A 15,217-nucleotide genomic window follows, 5' to 3' on the forward strand; every position below is an offset into this window, starting at 1 on the left:
CATCCTCCCAACCCCACAGCCAGCTTAACCATGTAGAATTTTGAGATACTCTATAGAGCAGTCAGTAACAGTAATACCAGGTGTTTGCTATTATACTATGCCTTTAAATTTCTCAAGACCAACAATTAAACATCTCATTATAAAAAGTATCACTTTAGCCAGAAAAGTTTTCTTCCTGACTACTTGCATCTTGGCCCTTCCTTTATTACACGTTTTGAAACTCAGTTTTAGCCAGTTTTCATGGTGCAGTCACAATTTAAGCAGCTGTGCTATTCTGTGAAACCTGCTCCCTAGTTGGTCATGTTTGGTGAGTTTCCTGGTCTGGTGGCCATGGTTACATAAGGCAGTTCCCTTCGTACATGACATCATCACAGCAGGTCTTGTTGACAATTTGATTGGTTAAATCTATAATCATTGAAATGTAAAAATAACTATAGAAGGAGTTGGTCAATGCATATGTTGTTATGATGATGTATTACTATTGGTACTTGAGTTCAGACTACTAAAACTATTGTTTGGTGAAACTGGTGGTGGTGTCTCTAGGCAACTTCGTTTACTGCTACTTGTGGTACTGTCGTCTTCTGAACTGGGACGCTTGCGTAGCTGTATACAAAAAGTCATATCAAATGGTACAGTGAAACCAAAACAAATAGGATCATCTTTGGGACCAAAAATATGAAGTATGATGTTTGGGACCTGTTCAATGAAATGGTCTTGAAAGTCATGAGGTATACCTTAGCTATATTTGGGACCTATCCCCCTGTACATACTTAACATGACCACTATAACGAGGAGGTAGCCACTGTACAAAGACAACATACTGGTAAGGCTGGTGGAGGCATGTCACTGGGTAGATTTTTCACTTCTTCATCCATCAATTTCTGAACTTTCTGCTTCATTTCATCATCTTGTAGCCACTTGTGTCTCATTGCTTCCTCCATTGTGATGCGCTCCTTTGGGTCTAGTGTCAGCAACCGCTGAATCAGGTCCTTTGCTATAGATGTAAATTATTCATCATATAGTGCAGTAGTACTGTATAGTAGGGATCATGAAGGTTTGGGCATTCTGACAGCTACCCTCCATCACAGCTTGGCATGTATTCATAATCAAACCCAAATGTGCAACCCGCCAAATACTTCTAACAAGTTTCTATGGATTTTATCTAACTGGATTTTCTACTGACTGACTAACTGACTGATGCCTTCAGCCAAGACATCTCTATAGCTAAGGCAATAGACTTGATTTCTTTACTGTCTGACATTGCTTTGGCCAAAGACGTGCCTTTTCACCAACTGTAGGAGCTACAGGGCATGCATCATGGACCCTCCTTTGCATTCTCCACTACTGGGAGTTTTGTGTTGATTTGCAAGTAGCACATTATGGCTTCTACTATATCATGAGAATTGTCCATAATTCTTGTAGTGAGTCACTTTACGTATATGTTAAAGCATAGCCGCGAGTACTATATGAAAAATAAAGTACGAGGCGCGCAGCCGAGTACTTTATTTTTCATATAGCACGAGCAAGGCTATGCTTTAAATGATTTATGGAACTTTCCAGTCATGTAGTTTCACCATACACTAGGACTCGTAATTAACAAACGTTGCACAAACTATTAGCAGCCTGAATGCACAAACTAGTTTAACAAAGTAACTCACGTGTATTTCACCATAGTTTGGCATAGTAAACCTTCATTGCGTCTTTTGGCAGGTTTTGCTCGCAACCCACAATCGATTCTATTGTGAGTCACATGGTGAAGTATTTCCGTGATATCTCCAGGACTTGTCCGTTTACATTAACAAACGTAACAGCAACGTTACCTTCTCCCACCCATCATTGAAGCATTTAGGTATGTCTATAAAAGCAATATAGTGGTGGAACTCGTATTGGCTGGGGTGATTGATCACTCAGTGCGGTAAGGCTATCAGCCTTCACCGGCTTGGGTGATTAGTCGTACTGGCGCAAGCCCGTAGGCTATTAGCCTACACTAAGGCACGTGGGCAACTGTGCTTTATTGCCCACAAAGAGTGCTTTATTGAACGAATAAAGCACTCTTTGTGGTCGATGAAGCAGTTGGCCGGCTGAGAGTGTACTTTATGAAATTTAAAGTACACTTTTTCCTTTGATCTCGCCCACGCAAAGTTCTATAAACTATATAACAAGTGGAGCATAGCTGATAATGAAGTGTAATGGCCACATAACTTTTCAGTAATTGTTACTCGGGGGGGGGGGGGCAGTCAGGAAGTTCTCTTACCTTTCTTACTGGTTCACCAGTATTGTACTAGAGAAAAGTAAAATAAGCCATACATAATAATATTACAAGTAGTGACTGTTCTATTAGAGTATCTCAATCTTTTAATGCAAATGTGAAGTTGCTATTAGACCAGTTCATTTAATGTGAAAGTATTTTAATTGCTGTGGTATTTGCTGTTGCACAATACTGGATGCTGTGGTTAGCCATGAAAATGTACAGAAACCATTGGGAAACAGACAACCACGGGAACTAAATCCTTTGTTACACAAAAAGCAAAGAAGATATCCGTGTTGTGAAGACAGCATGGAAAACTACATTAATTTCTACACCTGATGGTGGTTGTCTGCTGCTTCTAGGTGTAGCGATTGGGAGTTATGAGCTGCTGAAGTTGAAAGCGCCTGGCGAAAAAGTTGTCTAGTGACGAAGCATGCAAGCAGGTGCTTGTTTCTATGTTTACATGGAATAACAACACTAAAACAAGCGTTAGGATCACTTGGATGGTGTTTGCTGGCTCACTAAACATGGTGTTTGCTTGTTGGCCCGTTTAAGTCGATAGTAGCCTTTACCTTTGACGCGAACCACAGAAAACTCTGCTACAAGCCTTTGTCAATCAGTTCTGAATTGTTTTCAAGTACAAACTCACTATTACCAGCCATGGAAAGCATTGGTTAGCAAAATCTTAAACTTTACGGCTCTATAACTCGCTCATCCTTTACGCTATTCACTAGTCTGGCGTAGCCGACCCGCGCGCGTAGCGCGCGTAGCGCGAGGGTCTGGCGACAGCCGCATTCAGTACCTGTGCAGATGGAATGCAATTAAATTTGAAAATACATGTGAAACACTTGCACAATTTCCGGTAACAAAGCGCGACAGCTACTGTACTTGAATGACATCTATTTCCTCTACAAACCCTTACATTTGTGCTGGTTGTGGAAAAGACATAAGAAGCTCGCCATAATCAGTGGCCAAATCGGAATAACGTCATAGAATGTTGTTAATTGGTCACTAAGCGATGTGATTGGACGCACCAGTTTTTCGTAAGGCTGGCACAAGTACTGAATGCGGCTGTCACCAGACCCTCGCGTTACACGCGCGGGTCGGCTACGCCAGACTAGCTATTCACAGCAGACAACCATGAAGCGAAAGAGAAATTAATGTAGTTTCGTTCTATGTACAGAGAATTGGAACATATCGTATACTTTGTAAGTAATGGAGATTTAACCATCGATTATCATCGTTTTCTCAATGGCTTCAATACATTTTTATGGGCATCCACAGCATCCAGTTGTTACGTCATATGCAATTAACACTAATTGCATTTTTAAGGTCCTTAAATGAACTGGTCTATTCAAAGCTTAGCAAAACAAATGCCGCAGCATCGCAGCATTTATGTTAGAATTAAGGGAACATGAAAGTTTACACTTTCTCACAAAAAAAATTACCAGAAAAACAGCCTCACGACACTTTGGCAGCATTGGTTAGATATAACCAAGCAATAGGTTGCTACAAATATTTTTAAGAGTAGTTTTCTACTGACCGATAAACTGCTGCTGCCTAACTGACTGATGTCTTCAGACAAGCATAACTCAATAACAGCTAATGCTAATGCTATAGGCTTGATTTTTTCACTGTTAGACATTGCTTACAGGTGTCGTTTGGCATACATACAATGCATACATCACGGACTTACCTTTGTTCTCCTTACCGTATAACAGGTTATTTTTGAAGGAGTTTAATTTTTGAATTATTCAAAGAACACAGCTTCTACAAAAATTTAACTCATCGAATATAAAGCTGCCTTGTGCCAGGTCGGCCGAATTCTGTCCACTATTAAATGGAACTCCACATCTTATCATCCCGGGTAGCAGAAATACAGAACGAATGTATGATATCTCTTTCCGTGCCCAGTAGGCCAACACCTTGGTTTTATTGACACTGCAACGGCCACACCCACAGCAAATCGATGGTGAAGATTACCCGTTTCCCATTGGCAAAACCACCTTTCCTATAGTGGAGCAGTTCCAATACAATAACACCTAATGAATGTCTCAATTTTGATTGTACCGCTACGCGTGGTCACTGTCTTCACTTAATTTAACACGCACTTACAAAAATAATTTTAGTGGCAACAACTGCCCGGACATTAAAGGCCCTATCGCACTAAATCCCAATATTATACTACCCAAACTTAAACACACTAATGGTAACAAAGTCAACCAAGTTCCTTCTCTTATACCACCTACACCTTTACCTGACCCTTTTCATAATCCCCCTCCTGCCAATACTAACAAACGAATTGAATATCCTCCTGTAAACAATATAGATACTAATCCCAACCAATAAATACCCCCATAAATATACTGTCCTCCTATTCCTTCTACTATTATATCTTTTGAATAAAACCCCGAAAGAAAGGGAAAGCCCATTAAAGAAAGAGACCCTATTAGATAATAGAGCATCAAAAATTATACTTTTGAAATTTATATTAGCAGCTGCTCCTTGAAAATTTCCCCTTCAAAATTAACCCGTTATACGGTATTTCTCTTTGCTAATAGTGCAATGTGTTCGTGGTAGTGCATGATGTGTTGTAACAAGAATCATTTGTAATTCCATAGTGACTAGATGGATTGCAGAGGCGATATACTATTCTTCACTTGTAACGGGCTGAACACAAAGTGTAATGGTTCCTTTACTTTTCAGCAGACAAAATCATTAAATCTGGTGCCATTTTTTTTCTTTTGATACGGTATGCACACGTTCACCAAAAAAGTAAACAAAGGAAAAATTAGGAATTTTAAATTTGACTAGGAATCATAAAAATAAAATGTAGTGAAACTAGAGCTGAGGGATACTACACTATCATAATCACGATTTGATAGTAACTATTATATCACGATAACGATAGTATCATGATAATTACTAGCAGTTATTAAATTAAAGACACTCAACCTCATGTATACCAACACTTGAATACTCCAATTACGTACACACCACACATCTGCTTTTCTAACACTCTTGTTATGTATCAGTACTACAGTCGTTATCTTTTACAGTTTTCTGAACTTCAAAATTATCATATTTGCTTTGTTATACATATTTTTGATCAAGCACAGATGTGAATAAGTAATCACGATAGCTACTATCGTGCTATCCAATTAATCGCCACTATCACTCAGCTGTAAAGTACACCTGCCAGATGTAGGTGACCTCCCTTGTTTCCCTACTTTTTATTTCTATGATCCCTAATCAAACTTAAAATTCTGGAGCCCACAAGCGCCGCAAGGCCTTGCAGCACTTATAGGCTACTGGTTCAATAGAGTTGAGCCATAGCAGGAACCCAGTGTCACAAGGTGTTTATGGGCTCCCAGTGATAGTACCAACTATCATAATCACAATCGATAGTAACTTTTATATCACAATGTTCCTCCTTTTGTATGTGTAAAGCCCCAAAGCCAGCCTGCACAGGCCAGCTTGGGGACCGTCTTGTTGTCTTCTATTCTAAATTGTTAGATGAGCGTTCTATTTGGATGACTGTTCTATTAGAGTATCTCGATCGGGTACTATTACACACCTTCAGCTTTTGCATTACAACTCACTAGCTGTTACACCAATTCATTTGCAGTCACAAATGTTTCCAGTTACAATGGATACACTATCTAGTGCAATCATTAGTGTCATTTAATAGCTAGGGTAAAAAATTGCTTGAACAAAATAAATGCCCAGGCCATAATTGAAAGCAATTTCGCCAGTTGAGCATTATGTATGTCGTGTGGACAAAAATTTCCTGAAGAAACCAGAAAGCCCCACACTTGGTAGTTAAAATGGTTTGTACATCACACGCATGAAAATTTCCTGAGAACACATGAATCAATATGGAAAGAGATTAAGAGAGGAGAGATTAGAAGAGAATGTGACGGCCCAAGAAGCAAAGACAAACAAGGTTTCAGCACATATTGACACTGTACTTCTATAATGCCGCTCTATATAGATTAGCTAGGCATGCTGCAATGACCAGCAAAGAAAGGGAAGCCACAATTTAACTACTAGTAAGAAGGAAATGGCACGTAATGTTTGTATGGGGGACATTCAGCAAACAATCAACAGTACCAGTAGAGATGTAGCTAGGTGTTAATATTTGATCAAAAGTGAACTTGCCAGTACACAAAATACTGACCACTGTCACTGTCCTAGGGATCAACACACTAAGCTTTTAATAAAGTTGTATACGTTAACTACCAGTAGAGCGGCCAAGCAAAAAAAATTGTCCGCTTTTGATAAAAGCACCAAACTTGGTACAATATTTGCTTAATTCATATCACACTCTCTGATTGCACCTGTAAGTTTGAAATACACTCACACTATCAAAGCTAAATAGAAGATTTTTGAATACACTTGCATGGTTTCCTGAATAGCTAGAAAACCTGGTTTTCAAACATGCCCTAAGGCTGATTTTGACATGGCACCGTAACTCAAATGATTTAGTGTACCTCACTCAACTTCCACAGAAAATTTGTTGTTTTTATTACATGAAAGATTGTCAAAATTTGTTGCTTAGCCGCTCTACTATACTGATCCTATACCGCATAGCCTGAGAGGGAAAATTTTCGCTGATTTCGCAATTTTGGGGGTTATCAGTGAAAATTTTAGCCTTGAAATATTTAGACCTCCATATAGTCTAATACATTTTGGGAGTGTTTGCAAATCCGCGAAGATTTTATTTTTAGTAACATTGCTCAACCTTGAAATATTTTCCCCTCAAAATATTTAGGCTATACGGTAGCTAGCAATCACATGTGCATGTCCACATCCTTGAAGTCTTCTAGATCATCCTCACCCCATAATGCTTTTAGCATCTGTCTAGGTAAGCTTTAAACCAGCTGAATATGATGTCAAGAGCACTAATTTAGAATTGCCCAAATACTGTACATATTAACTAGTAGCGATAAGTAAAAGCTTCGCTGTTGAATAACAGCTGTGGTTATTGCTTACCATCTGTGCTAACACTGTCCCAGTATTCATCCGGGAAGGTGTATCTGGCATTGACTATTTGATCGTGTAGAGAATACTCTTTGATTTCATCTGAAAATGGCGGGTATCCAGCCAAACTGTTAAACAACAAAGTTATAAGTATTTTTGAAGACAATGTGTGTAGTGTCTGTACCAAATAAATAGAATAACTCCTAAGCTCCAACAGTCGACAGCCTTGCCATATCCTTCTTTATTTGCTGAAGTCAGTACTTCTGGAGCAAGATAAGATGGCGTCCCACAAAGTGTCTTCATCAAAGAGTGTTCACCAACCACACGAGATAAACCAAAGTCAGTAACTTTTATTAAAGTTTCATTAGCACTGTCCGAGGAGAGCAAAACATTTTCAGGCTATATAGAGACACAAGATATTACACTAAACCCGCAATCAAATAAATACCTTCAAATCCCTGTGTGTGATTCCTCTATCATGTAGATACTAGATAGGGAACAAGGAGTAATTAGAGATCATGTGAGCAGCCACACCTACTTTTACTGCAAGCAGCATCTGGTAGAATAGCATTTTAGCAATATCTTCAGAAAATTTTCCCACTTTAACAATTCTGTCAAATAGCTCTCCACCTTCAACACTAAAACAGTGGGCTTACTTTACAGGCACATGTAGACTGGAACTTGTAAAATATGGACATCTTGGGACCAGTGTCCTGGCTATCAAGGTCAGTTTGTGTACTAAGGGATACTTTGGAACCATAAAGTGTCTGGATGTGTCTTTTAAGTGTCCACATTAACAGGTTCCACAAGATAACATCAACACTCACAGTTCCAGTACAATGTACAGGGTGTCAATTGTATCATACATGTCCTCGATACGTATTATACAAGGCTGGAAAAGATGGAAAAATAGATTGTTTAGCATGTTACTCTCCTTACATGTCTCATTGACTTGAGTATCTTTACTTCATCCATCACAGCTGGTCCAATTTTGGGCTGCACAGAAATAAATTAAACTTGAAAGAGATGTATTAAACACAGTGAAACCTGCATGTCCACTTAGCTAAGTTTTTTAAGCTGGTGGTTACACTAGACAGGTCAGTATCATTCACCATTCACACATTTGAGTTGGCTGGTGACAGTGTCCATTACAGAGAAGCATACTCCATAACAAACATATATACACAATTAATGTAGGAGTGCAATTGAACACCACAGACATAACACAGTGACTGATAGTGTTTCAGTACCACTCCAGTTAGTATAGCACAATTATCCCACACATACAGGTCACGATATTATCACCTGATGTGTTCTACTATGTGCAGTACTGACTGGCTAGACTTTACTTCATTACAACTTACCCCCATGCTGAACGTCTTTTTGCTGATAACTTTTACAGCAAATTTTCTACACGAATCCTTCTCAAATGCTAATTTGACTTCACCGCATGCCCCTCTCCCAATGGTTTTTGACAGAGTGTACTTTTCTCTAAACTCCTGAAGTTATTAATGATAGCAAATGCATGATCTCAGATGTAGTATATAGTACCTCTGGTAGCTTTGATGTATCTGGGCTTCCTTGTCCGCAATCACAGAAAATAAATGCTTTATTCTTGGCCAGTGACAGAGCAATTTCATCATTGTTGTTGAGAACCCTCTTCTTTCCCCTACCAACTTTCTCACCATTAACGAATGTTCCATTGGAGCTACACACAGGAGGAAAGTAGAAGCCAAACATGTTTAGGTGAAAATTACCTCTTATCCTCAAGGAATACATTGTACTTGCTTGTATTAGATTTCTCCTTCACCTACATGAGATGTAGCTGTGATCAAGCTTGTCACATCAAGTTGAATTTGGCATACTCTAAATATTCTGAAGTGTACTTTACTAATAGCTGCAAAGTGGACGCTCTTCTTAGCTGACACATTAAAGGAATGGTCGCAAGAAGAGTCGCGACCAAACGTGTATTCGTCCTTCACCAGCTCTGAACAGCAATTCACGTGAGCAGCTTGTTTATAATCACGGCAGGAATGTACCTTGCGCTGTGAACCCTTTTCCGATAGGAAAACATCGTCCCCACATTTCCGCTGTGCTCTCCTCTTCATCACTATCGTAGACGGCATTGTAGCCGCCGTCTATCACATCCAGCGTGGCTGAATCGTCCATCGCGCGCGAAATATTTTTATGGAATAAAGTTTCGAAACCACGTGGTGGAACCCACGTGAGTCTAGATTAATTATTAAGCGCCGTGCAGAAAGCATTGCTTGAGTCTGAATATTCAGTGATGAGTAGTGAAGCTTCTACTCAGACGAGCGTGTTGGACACGTCAGATAGTGTACAGATTTGTGCGACTAGGAGCGAGGTGTGGTTAAGTGTGTATGCGCGTTAATACGGGTCTGTTTTAGGTTCAGAAGAGAATCACTGCCTTCATGAAATACAAGAGGCAGCAAATTGACATTAGCAACCAACACGAGTTCTGTTCCCACCCACCCAATGGTAGAATAGTTGAGTTACATGTAGTAGTTTAGTAATTATGTTGCTATAGCTACTAGCACATGTGCTCGGACAGATTCAGTGAAGATCACAAGATTGGGCTCTTCAACAAGTCACATTAGTGGTATGGTCAATTGTAAAGATTACATATCATTCCAAAACAAGGTCCCCAATATAGAAGGGAGTAAACTTTGCACTGTAAAGGCCATTTGTGATAGTAAAACAGTGGCAAATTGCAGTGGCAGATTGGACAAATTTTCATTATTTTGTACCAGCAAGTATCAAATGTAACCTCTGATCTTAATCTTGGCTTGCATGTCAGACCTACTTATTACCTGTGTGTGTTTTCAATATTGTATGGTGTACCCTGCAGTACATAAATGTTCCCACTAGAAAGCTTTCCATGTTGCTTGCACCACTGAGCCAAGATTCTTAACAACTCTATTACCATACACATACACAATTTCCAAGACAGGTACTTTTTGCAAATTAAGATTTTCACAGTTTCATTTTGAGGATCACTAGCATAGAGAAGTGATGAGGATGAAAAATTCATGGACAGCCAAAAATCTGTGAAGTCCATGAAGATTATGCCCACATAGGAATTGCAAAATCATGCAGTCCAGAACTACTTGTTAACATTTTCTGCACAAGAGCACCTCATTGCATTTCCCCACCATTCACTGGGCTTGTTGAGACATGTTATAACATGCTGCTATTTGCATTAACTTTTAAGCCTTCCTCTGGCTTAACACCAAGTAGAGTATCACTGATCAAATTCTGCATGTGTATGTGATTCACCAATACTGTTTGGTCTGGCATAATATTTGAGACTATGAGTACCTGCATGCAAACTTCAAGACTTGTCATCCTCTAAATGTTCATAAAAGTAAACATGTAGTCATCATAAATGAACCTTTCACAGTTTTGTCCAGAACAAAAGTTTGTTTTCATATGAATGTTTCCTTATCACTCATGGTATGTACTTTGGATGTTGTGTATGTTGAGATTGGTGAGTTGTTCACAATGTTGCTATGGTTACCATAGTTCATGTGGTCCACAATAAGACCGGACCATTATCAGCTAGTGGGTGTGTCACAGAGCTGAGGGCAGCCCTGACTGGTCCGTCAGCACTACCTCACCACAAGGAACAACAACGATCACAAGACAACACCTTCTGGCCACTGGAGGAACGTCTTAGTAGCATAGAAGAATACCTACAAGTGCACAACAAAAGTGAGGGATGCTACAAGGAAATTAGTGAGGCAGTAACATTGAAATTTGGTTGATTGCATGTGCAAAGTGAACACTCACCAAGTTAGCTAGTTTTTTTTGTTTTTTTCATGCGGGTTGACAAAACTATCTGGTACAGTTAGTGTGGGATGTCATGCACTAGAAAGGATATGAAAAAGAAAACATTTCAGGCAACATGAAAATTACGATTTGCCAAGTCCCCAATGATTTTAAGATAAGCAGGACACTATTTTTTATTATACAGAGTGAAGACTGAAATATACCATGCACTGCAAAATGGCATTTACTTAGCTACATATAGTAGTAGTCTAGTTATCCATAACTGGATTCTCCGTGTTTACCAACTGAATGACAAGCTACTATCATAGACTATATTTGCTTTTACTATTAACACATGCTGAGAGGAAATCACTTGCTTTGTAATTTTTAATGCACAACACAACCACCTATATGCCAGGTAGTTAGATAAATGTTGAAAGAATGCATGTCTACATAATTATGAAGAACATCTAGTTAACAGATTTTACTAATTCTGCCAATGTTTCTGTTGTCATTGTAGCTAACACTGTTACCTAGTTTGTGTTCTCATGTGGTGGATTTGCTTCACTACAGGAGGGCCTGCAGTAAGTGATGTTCACTCACGAATTCAACAACTTGAAAAACAATTAATTGAACTGGAATCATTTTCACCAGAATATGTACAAACTATGGTAAGTAGGTACAAAAAATAATTGTTTTTAAAAAAAAAAACAACTAAAACATCATTTTTACAGGTTTCTGGAGGTAAAAAGAGCCGAGGGAAAGCCCCCAGAACACATCCGTACCACACCCCCACTCCAACTATAATGGCAGGACATCCAGCAGCAGCCAGTCACAGAACACCATTTCATAGACCTACTAGATAGGAGTCATTTAGTATAAGAATTTGATTCAATTGTTGACACTAATCGACGAGCATAGAAGTCCTTATAAGTATCAGGCAGCTCATTTAACAACTTTAGTGCTCTCTCAACTGCTTGAATTGCTCTTTGTGCTGGTAAGGGATCTTTGTTTCCATAAGGGTCTTTTGTATCATAAAAACCTTTGTGTAAATGTCTCCAAAATACATTGATGGCAACACCAAATTCCAGGCTGGTAATGTTGTGGAACCAAAGTGCTGGAATAAAGAGGATGTCCCCTGGCTGAAGCAAGCACTCATGTGCTACAGCTTGGCTGAATAGTGGATATTTGTCAACATCTGGATTGTCTATATCTAACACAGCTGACTTGTCCCCCTCAAGATACAAGTTGTGGACTTCGTTGGGAGCATATAACACTGCACGTTTCTTGCCCACCACTTGTACCAGTAGATTATCCATCACCTAACAAAACATTTGAGTTAGACCAGTATCCCTCTACACCTTGGGAACACATCAACAGTTTTTATTTTTGAGGTGTCCTCTTTTCAGTGCAAGTTACTACAAATGGGACTATGGACAAGTGTCCTGTACAGATATCAGGGTGTCCATTAATATACATATTACACTGTAGAGGCTTACATCATAATGAGTCCAGAGCTGGAGTTGAGCTGAGCTAACTCGGAACACAGATGAGAAATAATTGGCTTCATCAAAGAAGTGAGGAAGGGTGATGTCTTTTGAAAGCTGTGGCCAGTCTTGGCTGAAATCTGCCACATCCTAAAAAAGAAGCTGGTGACTTGTGCAATAGACATGTGAACACTAATATTGTCCTGGCTCAAAGCCAGTTTATACACAGAGAAAATTCTTATAAGTGTCAGATGTCAAGTTTCCACATGATCAATATACCTGTGATCATGATATTTTGAAAACTTTTTTGCAAACTTAGTAGCTGGCTACATGAACTTTTTAATACCATATAGGCAAAATTTACCAACTACTACAATCATGGAAGAATACTACAATCGAATGATGTCAAAGGCATGAACAGTACACATAATTTCTGCTATTGTACGTAGGCAGGCAGCCAGCATACCTTTCTTGGATTGTTTCCCAGTGAACGTAAGTAGTATTTCTCGTCCTGTCATGATGTAATAAAGACAACACCAATGTGGACATTGTGTACCTTCTCAAAGAAAAACTCGTCTTGCACAGCCTTAGAAGCTCGTGTTACAAACTGATTAAAAGGTAGTGTCCTATAAATTACACAGACTACTACATGTATGTCTGTACAATTCCCTACTTGTAGGCGAAGTTCTTGCTAATGAAGTCCATTTTCGGTGTGGGACACACGTGTACTTTTACTGGCGTGTCTCCACACGCACCTCTAAGGTAGTCTGCGGTCCACAGCTGTGGAGCAGGGCCCAAATCAAATCCACGGATTACTGCTGGCTTTCTATTACAATAAATAAGTGCTTCAAACTCTTCTCTGGATTTGACGTTCACTACAGGCACTTCAACTTTGCAAGATACCATGTTCAATTCGCCGTGTGAAAATATTTCAAAAACACGTGGGTACTACCGTATATGTGGGACGGTTTCCCTTTCTTCTCACCTGAGCGATTGTGTGTAGTAATCCTTCGCCATCCTAACTTGTAAAGGCGATGACGGAGCAGCTGAAGCCGAAGGGGATTCTTAAGGGTCACTCTGGGTGGGTCACGCAAATTGCGACCACTTCAGCCAACCCTGATATGATTTTGTCTGCTTCCAGAGGTACCCCCACGTGATTGTAGCTCATGCTTATAAACTTCACTATTTCGTTCACCAAAACTACTATAGTAATAGCTTAATTAATGCATTGTTTTAACAGATAGATCAATAATTGTGTGGCAACTAACAAGGGACGATGCAAATTATGGCATAGCAAAGAAGTCTCTTCGAGGACATAACAACTTTGTATCTGATGTTGTAATATCACTGGATGCACAGTTCGCTCTGTCTGGCTCCTGGGATGGTACGCTCAGATTATGGGACCTTAGTTCGTAAGTTATGAACAAATGTGTGTCTCTGTCATTGTCTTTGTGTGTAGTTTTTTAAAAAAAACTTGTTTTTCTATCTGCATATTTTTAGCGTGCGGTCTATTGTTTATACCTCTGTGTGTGTGTGTGTGTGTGTGTGTGTGTGTGTGTGTGTGTGTGTGTGTGTGTGTGTGTGTGTGTGTGTGTGTGTGTGTGTGTGTGTGTGTGTGTGTGTGTGTGTGTGTGTGTGTGTGTGTGTGTGTGTGTGTGTGTGTGTGTGTGTGTGTGACTTAATGCTGTAAATTCTCTAGTGGTAACACTACCAGACGGTTTGTGGGACACACAAAAGACGTACTGAGTGTTGCCTTCTCAGCAGACAACAGACAGATAGTGTCAGCGTCACGTGACAAAACTATCAAACTGTGGAACACATTGGGACAGTGTAAATATACCATAATGGTGAGCATCAGTAAGGGATGTTATTTTATTAGCTGGTACTAATTTTGCAGGATGATGGGCACACAGAGTGGGTATCTTGTGTCCGATTTTCTCCTAACACTCAGAATCCCATAATAGTTTCCTGTGGTTGGGACAAGCTAGTGAAAGTATGTTAGAATGAAGATTATTTAGAATGCACTCCAGCTGGTTGTTTATAAAGGTCTGGAACTTAACCAATTGCAAGTTGAAAACAAATCATTTTGGTCACAACGGCTATCTCAACTGTGTGACGGTTAGTCCTGATGGTTCGCTGTGTGCTTCTGGCGGAAAGGATGGGCAAGCCATGTTGTGGGATTTGAATGAGGGGAAACACCTTTACACACTGGATGGTACCAATGAGATCAATGCCCTTGTATTTAGTCCCAACAGATACTGGCTTTGTGCAGCTACTGGCCCAACCATCAAGATATGGGTATGCAAGACATGACAGTACTATTGCACAGCTTAAATTTATATTGTGTGTCCAGGATTTGGAGAGCAAGTCTAAAGTGGATGAGATCCGTGTTGAGCAAATCCAGAGCTCAGGCCGAGTTGATTGCATGTCGCTGGCATGGTCAGCAGATGGACAGACACTATTTGCAGGATACACTGATAATCTCATTAGAGTGTTTGATGTTGTTGCTCTCTGAGAGACTTGGTTGTACCCTTAATTATAAATAAAAATTTGTTTTTTCATACCACAAGTACAACCTCATTGCATGTTTGTGTTGTAATATAATTGTTGGGGGCCAGTGAATCAGTACTCTCTGCCTATCTGGTATTATATCACAGTATTAGCCTGAATATTTTGAGGGGAAATATATTTTTGAGATTTAGCAGTGTAA

At 39.6% G+C, this 15,217-nt stretch overlaps 4 protein-coding genes across 4 annotated transcripts; 2 read left to right on the forward strand and 2 right to left on the reverse strand.

The window, feature by feature from the left end:
* Positions 1-378: 378 nt before the first annotated feature.
* LOC136269206 (serine/threonine-protein kinase Chk2-like) lies at positions 379-9,445 on the reverse strand. The gene is made up of 13 exons (XM_066064710.1): positions 9,271-9,445; positions 9,097-9,218; positions 8,989-9,041; positions 8,783-8,939; positions 8,596-8,730; positions 8,171-8,227; positions 8,059-8,123; positions 7,770-7,869; positions 7,680-7,718; positions 7,416-7,630; positions 7,244-7,359; positions 822-994; positions 379-603 (listed from the first exon to the last, which is right to left on the reverse strand). Exons 1-13 carry the CDS (start codon positions 9,398-9,400, stop codon positions 463-465), a joined length of 1,503 nt encoding a protein of 500 aa, XP_065920782.1. The 5' UTR covers positions 9,401-9,445; the 3' UTR covers positions 379-462.
* Positions 9,434-11,928, forward strand: LOC136269223 (MAP3K12-binding inhibitory protein 1-like). The gene is made up of 6 exons (XM_066064727.1): positions 9,434-9,596; positions 9,640-9,730; positions 9,780-9,851; positions 10,775-10,963; positions 11,594-11,691; positions 11,755-11,928. Exons 1-6 carry the CDS (start codon positions 9,519-9,521, stop codon positions 11,884-11,886), a joined length of 660 nt encoding a protein of 219 aa, XP_065920799.1. The 5' UTR covers positions 9,434-9,518; the 3' UTR covers positions 11,887-11,928.
* On the reverse strand, positions 11,723-13,452 carry LOC136269216 (tRNA wybutosine-synthesizing protein 5-like). The gene is made up of 5 exons (XM_066064720.1): positions 13,181-13,452; positions 13,064-13,133; positions 12,974-13,018; positions 12,520-12,657; positions 11,723-12,342 (listed from the first exon to the last, which is right to left on the reverse strand). Exons 1-5 carry the CDS (start codon positions 13,411-13,413, stop codon positions 11,890-11,892), a joined length of 939 nt encoding a protein of 312 aa, XP_065920792.1. The 5' UTR covers positions 13,414-13,452; the 3' UTR covers positions 11,723-11,889.
* Positions 13,449-15,076, forward strand: LOC136269215 (small ribosomal subunit protein RACK1-like). Its single transcript, XM_066064718.1, has 6 exons — positions 13,449-13,650; positions 13,748-13,919; positions 14,207-14,354; positions 14,405-14,500; positions 14,554-14,805; positions 14,861-15,076. Exons 1-6 carry the CDS (start codon positions 13,542-13,544, stop codon positions 15,020-15,022), a joined length of 939 nt encoding a protein of 312 aa, XP_065920790.1. The 5' UTR covers positions 13,449-13,541; the 3' UTR covers positions 15,023-15,076.
* Positions 15,077-15,217: the final 141 nt, after the last annotated feature.

Source organism: Dysidea avara, chromosome 10 (assembly GCF_963678975.1).
Source record: "Dysidea avara chromosome 10, odDysAvar1.4, whole genome shotgun sequence".
Lineage (NCBI taxonomy): Eukaryota > Metazoa > Porifera > Demospongiae > Dictyoceratida > Dysideidae > Dysidea > Dysidea avara.

Bases quoted from the DNA above. Each gene is read 5' to 3' on its own strand.
- LOC136269206 (XM_066064710.1), bottom strand. From the start codon at position 9,400: ATGGACGATTCAGCCACGCTGGATGTGATAGACGGCGGCTACAATGCC. The intron at 8,124-8,170 runs GTAAGGAGAGTA...CATCTTTTCCAG, and splicing joins TACTCAAGTCAATGAGACAT to CCTTGTATAATACGTATCGA. The intron at 7,631-7,679 runs GTATTTATTTGA...GTCTCTATATAG, and splicing joins TCACACACAGGGATTTGAAG to CCTGAAAATGTTTTGCTCTC.
- LOC136269223 (XM_066064727.1), top strand. From the start codon at position 9,519: ATGAGTAGTGAAGCTTCTACTCAGACGAGCGTGTTGGACACGTCAGAT. The intron at 9,731-9,779 runs GTAGAATAGTTG...ATGTTGCTATAG, and splicing joins CTGTTCCCACCCACCCAATG to CTACTAGCACATGTGCTCGG. The intron at 10,964-11,593 runs GTGAGGGATGCT...GCTTCACTACAG, and splicing joins CCTACAAGTGCACAACAAAA to GAGGGCCTGCAGTAAGTGAT.
- LOC136269216 (XM_066064720.1), bottom strand. From the start codon at position 13,413: ATGGTATCTTGCAAAGTTGAAGTGCCTGTAGTGAACGTCAAATCCAGA. The intron at 13,019-13,063 runs GTACACAATGTC...ACATCATGACAG, and splicing joins ACGAGTTTTTCTTTGAGAAG to GACGAGAAATACTACTTACG. The intron at 12,658-12,973 runs GTATGCTGGCTG...CTTCTTTTTTAG, and splicing joins TGGGAAACAATCCAAGAAAG to GATGTGGCAGATTTCAGCCA.
- LOC136269215 (XM_066064718.1), top strand. From the start codon at position 13,542: ATGACGGAGCAGCTGAAGCCGAAGGGGATTCTTAAGGGTCACTCTGGG. The intron at 13,651-13,747 runs GTACCCCCACGT...TTGTTTTAACAG, and splicing joins GATTTTGTCTGCTTCCAGAG to ATAGATCAATAATTGTGTGG. The intron at 13,920-14,206 runs GTAAGTTATGAA...TAAATTCTCTAG, and splicing joins AGATTATGGGACCTTAGTTC to TGGTAACACTACCAGACGGT.